This window comes from Onychomys torridus, chromosome 7 (assembly GCF_903995425.1).
Source record: "Onychomys torridus chromosome 7, mOncTor1.1, whole genome shotgun sequence".
Lineage (NCBI taxonomy): Eukaryota > Metazoa > Chordata > Mammalia > Rodentia > Cricetidae > Onychomys > Onychomys torridus.
The window spans coordinates 37,187,544-37,194,495 of NC_050449.1; the positions used below are offsets into that span (position 1 = coordinate 37,187,544).

A 6,952-nucleotide genomic window follows, 5' to 3' on the forward strand; every position below is an offset into this window, starting at 1 on the left:
CAACCCTGTACTCCAAGCTGGCAATCCCAGCAGGTCTCCACCTTGCCCTGCAGGGCCAGCCCACAACCAAGAGTCACAGCCCTGGTTTGTAGCACACTGGCAGATGACTGGCACTCACAGGGTACCTACTGAGTCAAAACTTGGAAGCCCATTTTCTGTGTGTCCGGGAGGCTAAAGAAATCAGTCCTGGAATACCTACTAGGTTCCTGGTGTTCAGACAGTGACGTCTACATGTCAGGCAAAGGGACACTGGTGATGTGCACAGGGTTTATATGCAAAACTAACAAACCCAAAAGCAGCAGTGTTCTATCTGATTGGCTAAGTGGCTCTGGGTAAGTCAACCTCCCTAGCAGTCTCCTGCATTGAATAGAAGTGAGCAGCAGACTACCCTTGGAGGGTGGTGACAGTGAGGGGCACACAGTTGGGTACATGCAGATGTGCTTCTGCACCATGATGGGATAAAACAGGGCTGACACTGACAACCTCCAGGGATGGTCAGGATGGGAAGATTGGGTGCTCTGGGTACTCTAGCTGCCTCTCTCCTCTCTCCTGCCTTTTTCTATCTCCCAATGCTGCAGGGGACAGGACCTCAGGGAGGTGGGGTGGTAGGAATCTCTAGAACCAGACTGCTCAAACGCGGGGTGTGGACATCCTGTCCTGGGCCTTTCCCTCCCCTGCCTCCCTACACCGCTGCTGACTTCCGAAGAGCAGACACTGACGCTGTCCCCTCCATCTCTTTTCCTCACCCAGAATTCCCCTACACCCCGTCTCCTGAACATGGGCGGCGTTCGGGACAGGTGCCCACAGCCATCATTGGGGGCGTGGCAGGGAGCGTCCTGCTGGTACTGATTGTGGTTGGAGGGATCGTAGTGGCCCTGCGCCGGCGCCGGCACACCTTCAAGGGCGACTACAGCACCAAGAAGCATGTATACGGCAATGGGTACAGCAAGGCAGGAATCCCCCAGCATCACCCGCCCATGGCACAGAACCTGCAGTACCCGGATGACTCAGATGATGAAAAGAAGGCCGGCCCACTGGGCGGGAGCAGCTATGAGGAGGAAGAAGAGGAGGAGGGCGGTGGAGGGGGCGAACGCAAGGTGGGCGGACCCCACCCCAAATATGACGAGGACGCCAAACGGCCCTACTTCACTGTGGATGAAGCTGAGGCCCGTCAGGACGGCTATGGGGACCGGACTCTGGGCTACCAGTATGACCCTGAACAGCTGGACTTGGCTGAGAACATGGTTTCTCAGAACGATGGGTCTTTCATTTCCAAGAAGGAGTGGTATGTGTAGCCCCGCCTTCTGGAGCCTCTGTCTGTGCCCACTTCTCCCCGGCCCCTACCCGCACGACCCCTGCCCACCCCCACAGCCCACTACCCCAGGAGCTCGACAGAGACTTGACCAGCTGCCCTCAACCAGCCCCAAACTCCTGGGGAGCCAGGGGAGCTCAGGGCAGACCCCACTTGGCTTCGTTTTTTTGTTTCCTCCCTCCCCCACCCGTCCGCCACGGTGTTGTGCTTGACTGTGACTTGGGTGTTGCTGTATCTCTCCTTTAAGGACCCCATCCACTGCCCTCTGTGCAAGGAGCCCTGTTCTTGTCTTGTGTACTCCGGCATCCCTCCAGGGTTTAGGGAGCCAGTCCTCTCCTGTCCCCCAACACTGGAATTTGTTTGTGTTCTCTTCATTGGGGGTGGAGGGCAGAGGGGGCTTCAGGATGAAGAATGCCCTCACCCCACCCCATATGCTGCTCCTCTTCCCAGAGAGAAGTCACCCAATGGCCCCCGACTCTAAGCTGATGCAGCCAGTGCACCTAAGAGGTGTTAGGGGAGTTCTCCATGGTACCCAGGGGCGTCTTGTCTGTGAAATAATGGAGCTGAGGTTCCTCCTGGGGTCCTGGGCAGTATGTTTTCCTGGTGAGGGTGGCTTTATGTTTCCTTTTTTTCCTTCTGGCCTACAAAATGAGGTTGGCCTAGCTCTCATATACCCCTTTCCTTTACCCCTAGTCCCTTCTCTACACAGTGGGTGACCCTGTGTGGACTCTCCCCACAGTTCCTATATGCCTCCACCAACACATGCACACGCACACACCACTGGGTCTGTGCCAGTCTCCCACAGTGCTCTCACGCCTTGTCCAGGCTAAACACTGCCCCAGGCCCTACACTCTGCTCCGGCTCTCACGTCTTCCCAGCTCAGGGAAGTCCACAGAAGTGTCCAGAGACAGCTAGGATGGACCCCCAGCACGTTTCTCGGATTCCTCTTTATCTGTCAAGAGCTCACAACACTTGACTCTTCTGGAAAGCCAGGGCTGGGACCTCAGGAAGGAATTTGAGGCCAAGAAGTATTTATATGGCGAGGGCAGCCTCGTGGAAGTGCTGCAAACCATCTGGGGACTGCAGGGGACTGCTAATGTCTCATACAGGAAGGCCAGCACACATGTCACAGGTCTCCAAGAAAGTGCAGGGGCACCCAGGGACCCGCTGCTTGCCCACAGTCCGACCCCTACTCAGTTCCTCCTGGTGCCATACTGAGATGAGGGGGACCGTGGAAGGGCCTGCCTTTGCATGCAGACTCCCCCTTTGAATGGGACTCTGGCTTCTTCAGCCATCTGGGCTTGGGCTTTCCCTTGAGTGCACGAAGAACAGCCCCCTCCCAGCCCTCTGTCCCAAAGCTCAAAGTGCCTCAGTTTTTCCATCTGCGCCCCCAGACTCCCCACCTTCTAAATGGGCATGCCTATGCCCTGGGGTAGGCAGAGTGGGCTGCAAGAGCCTTAGGGCCTGCCTGCTAGGATCTCCGCAGCAAGCGTGGGGGGGGGGGCGGCCCAGACCATTCTGTGCCCCACGGGCACTGACCCACCCTGCCATAGGCTTCCTAAAGGGAGCCCCAGTCCTCAACCCACTCCCCTCCCTGGTGCTGCTATTGAACTCCCAGTCCAAGCGCCATCTCTGGCACCCCTCAGCCCACCAGCTGGGGCCCTTTCACCAGGCCCTCACTGCCCTAGTCCCAGCCCAGGCCGCCCAGTAGCCACGTAGCAGAAGTCTGAAGCCATGCTAGCCCTGTGGTGGCTCTCCCTTCTTGGAGTGTGGGGACGCTGGATGGGGTGGAGTTTGGGGAAGAAAATTCTGGGGCCTTTCTAGCCACAGGGCAGAGGAAGATGGAGGAGCTGGGCTGCTTCTCCCAGCAGTATTAACGCCCCTCCTGTGTCTCAATTCCCTCCTCCCCATGCCCATTCTGGCCCCTCTGCTTGGTCCCCTTACCCCCACGGCAGGAGGCAGAAGCTTGACTGCCCCATAGAGGCATTTCTGTCCCTATGGAACCGTAAGACTGAAAGGACTCACCCTCCTGCCTGTCTCTGTCACCTTTCACTGTTACCCCCTTGTTCCTTATTTTGTGACGGACTGAGGAGGCCCTGGGCCCGGACAAAGCACCTAAGCTCCCCTTAAGACACCTGCACGCCTTCCCCCACCCCAAGCAAAGCACAATTTATGGGGTCCCTGCAGCAGGATCCCATCTGTGGCACTGGTACCAGCCCTCTTACCTGGGCTAAGAGGGGAAATGAGGCAGGAGTCAGTAGCTGGGCCTAAAGAGGACGGGCTTTCTTTGCCCTATGTGTGTGTGTGTTGGGGCGGGGCGGGGGGTTGGGGGGTGGTGAGGAACGACAGTGGCTACATCCCACTAACAGTGGAAGACCCAGAGCAGCAGAACGGAGGGCATTCAGCCTCACCGCCGTGCCCCAACCCAAGCTGAGCACCTGCCTTACTGCACAGAGAATAAACTTGGTGTGTTAACTGTGCCAAGGCCTCTTGGGTTGTCATCTGTGCTGCCCCTGGACTCCTGTTTCCCTACAGATTTTGATATTGTTCTGAAGTTCAACAACCCTCTGAGTCTCTTTTGCCCAGACAGACCTGGAAAGAACAGAGCAGCACACAATCAGTGAACACATGCCCAGCACACTGACACACACACGCCTTCCACAGACCAAGCACAGGTGTGTGTGTGTGTGTGTGTGTGTGTGTGTGTGTGTGTGTGTGCACAAGTACACACATGAGGAGTGAGAAGTCCTCACTCATGCTCAGGTCCAAGACAGATGGACGGGGGGCCCAAGCCCTGGGAAGGTGCCCCTCTGCTAGCCACCCCCCTGTGCCCCAGTCACTGGTGCAATAACTATTCTGCTGCCCTCGAGGTGGGAGAATCAGGACTCCTGTCGGGGGGGGGGGCACTCCTCTGAGCCCAGCAGACACTGTATTCCCTTTCCTGGGAGGAGGGGGGTGCTCCCAGGCCTCTGGGGGTCCAGGTAGAGACATCCCCAAGCCTGACTGCCAACTGAAACACCCTCTCCTGGTGAGGGCAAGTGACTCAAGTTGACCTGGGCCAGAGATACCCAGAGGTGAGGTACCCAGAGGTGAGGTACCCAGAGGTGAGGAATCGGGTCTCGCTGATGCTGCTTTCTGACCCTGGCTGTGAGGAATAGGCTTGGGGGTGGGGGGGGGTGAGTCTTGTTTTTTTGTTTTTGTTTTAACAAATGAAAACAAAATCCAGGAGAAGCTGCCACGCTCACCCCTGCACTGAGTGTGACTAGCTTCCTTTGCTTCAGTTTCTTGTCACTGTTTTCCTCTTTGGTCCTGGGGACAGCCCAGCAGATTCTCCTGGGTCTGACCTGGGGAGGGGGGTGTCCCACCCCCTTTTACTTGTATTAAACAAACAAACAAAAAAAAAGATGGGTTGAAAATGTACTGAGAAAAAAATGTACTTTTTTATAAATAAAGTGTTTAAAACAAGCTCTTTTGCCTCGTATCACTGAAGTGGGGTGTGGGCAAAGCTGGAGGAGACACAAGCCAGACATTGGGGAGGACAGAGGAACACTACAGATCACCAGAGCACCTGATCCTATGACAGGGGCTCATTGGGGTGTCCCACCAGCCACCTTGCAGGCATTCCTGGTTGAGTGCCTGCTGGCTGCTATGGAACCATCCTTCCATGAGAAGATGTGAGCTGTGCATAGCAGTAGGGTACAGGGGGATGGCTGGCGTCTGTTGGCCAGGGCCAAGGCATGTCAGGGCCGGGGGCGGAGAAGGGGTGGTCAAGAGAGGGATGACAGAAATACACAGCTGGGGAAGGCCTGCTCTGGCTAGAGCCACAGGCAGCCCCTGTTCCACAGCTCTTGCCTGGTTGGTCCCCTCTTGCCCACTTCCTTGGAATCCTGTGCCTCCCTGCCAGGTCCCCTGTGGCTGAGAAGAAAACCCCACAGTGGAGTACCTGCTGTGTTAGACAGATCCCCGGAGATCCCTCTTCTGTCCTGAGGGATCAGAACAGCCCTGTCCCCCACAGCTCTCCCAGGTCCCAGCCTTACCCCTGCCCTCCCAGGTTCCTCCATCCCCTCCTCCTTCCCATGCCAGCAACATCTGCTTCCCATCTCCTGGGCTGGAATGCAGGGCAAATCAACCCTGAGGGTGGGAGGACAGGGGGCTTCAGGGGCTGCCTCCTCCTACTCACCCCGGTGGCATCTCATTTCACTGAGATCCACACCACAGAGCCTTGGGCTCTAGAGAAGGCAGGGCCCACAGAAGCCAAGACAGCTGCTTAGCAAGCCCTCAGAGCCACATGGGAGCAAGTCCACCTCCTCCACACCTAAGATTAGGTCCCCTAAGAAAGGCAGAATCCAGCGTAGACGAGGAGCCCGCAGCTGTAGGCAGCTGGCTGAGCTCCTGGCTGGAAGGCTAAACCAAGGCACCCAGGACAGGCAGAGCTGTGTTTAGATGTTGATATTCGAATGAGATGCAAATTGGTTGTCTAAGCGGTTATTTCCTCAGTTTTTCAGGCTGTCTGTTTAAGTTAATTTTTAATTTGTGCGAGCAATAAATGCTTAATTACATTATTAATATATTGGAAGAGAGCAGTGGACAGAACATCCTAATTGGCATTTAACTAGAGCGTTCCGGCAAATTAGCCAAGACTTTCTCCGGCTTCAAGGAAGGAGGGCAAGCCAATTAGTCTCAGGCACAGCCTCTGTGGGTGGAGCTTTGCACTGGAGACACCAGACCCACACCTTCCCCAGGCCTGAGGCAGGTTGCCCAACTCAGGATACCAGCATCCACTCTCACTTCCTAGTTTAGTTAGGCTTAGGAGAAACTTCCTGCTCATTAGGCCATGGCTCCTTCTTCTGTCCAAACCCAAAACCCTTGGCCCGTGCCTCACCCCAGACAGGGCAGGGAACCCAAGCCTGGATGGCCTAAAGCAGTCCCAGCCTGAGCAGGGCTAAGCCTGCCTCCTGCATTGCCCGCTCCCAGCTGGTAACCTGTTCTCTAGAAACCATTCTCTGAGCAAGTTTCCTGCTGTATGACTAAGGGAATAAACTTGATGTTCGGGATTTGTATATTTGCTCACATTATTTCACCTAGGTCTACTAGTCTGTGATTATGGCTACTCCAAGAATTCAGAGCACCAGGGATCCTAGATTCCAAATGAATTGTTGGCCTCCTGGTCCTAACAGTGCAATGCTAGTTTTGTTTGAAGGGGAGGGGGGGGGTGACATGACCTTCTATCTTGACCTTAAAGAATACATAGGAGTTCTGCAGATATTGGTGGGTCACAAGTACTCTGGGCAGACCAGACATTATTTGTTCCAAAGTGACCATGCCAATTCAATCCCCTCACTCTACAGCTGAAGTCTAGAGTCAAAACTAGGAGCCCAGGTACACCCCAATAAGCATATGCTGAGCTTGCTCACGCAAGTGAGGTGTCAAGAAACTGAGGGTACAGGGAAACAGTAGATCTAGAACAAGTTTCTATTGACCAAAAATCAATACAAGCCCCCAATGGAGCATAAGGTAGGCATTCAGAAGCTACCCTGAGCTCGAGTAGAGGAACCAATCATATTAGACTCATTGAGGAAGACTTCTTGGGAAGTATGCCAACAACTGCTTTAAAACAATGAGAGGGACATGGGTGGTGGC

General features: G+C 55.2%; 1 protein-coding gene across 1 annotated transcript; it reads left to right on the forward strand.

The window, feature by feature from the left end:
• The first annotated feature begins 514 nt into the window (after positions 1 to 514).
• Nectin1 (nectin cell adhesion molecule 1) lies at positions 515 to 3,998 on the forward strand. Its single transcript, XM_036193833.1, has one exon. The coding sequence runs from the start codon at positions 570 to 572 to the stop codon at positions 1,293 to 1,295; it is 726 nt and encodes a 241-aa protein (XP_036049726.1). The 5' UTR covers positions 515 to 569; the 3' UTR covers positions 1,296 to 3,998.
• Positions 3,999 to 6,952: the final 2,954 nt, after the last annotated feature.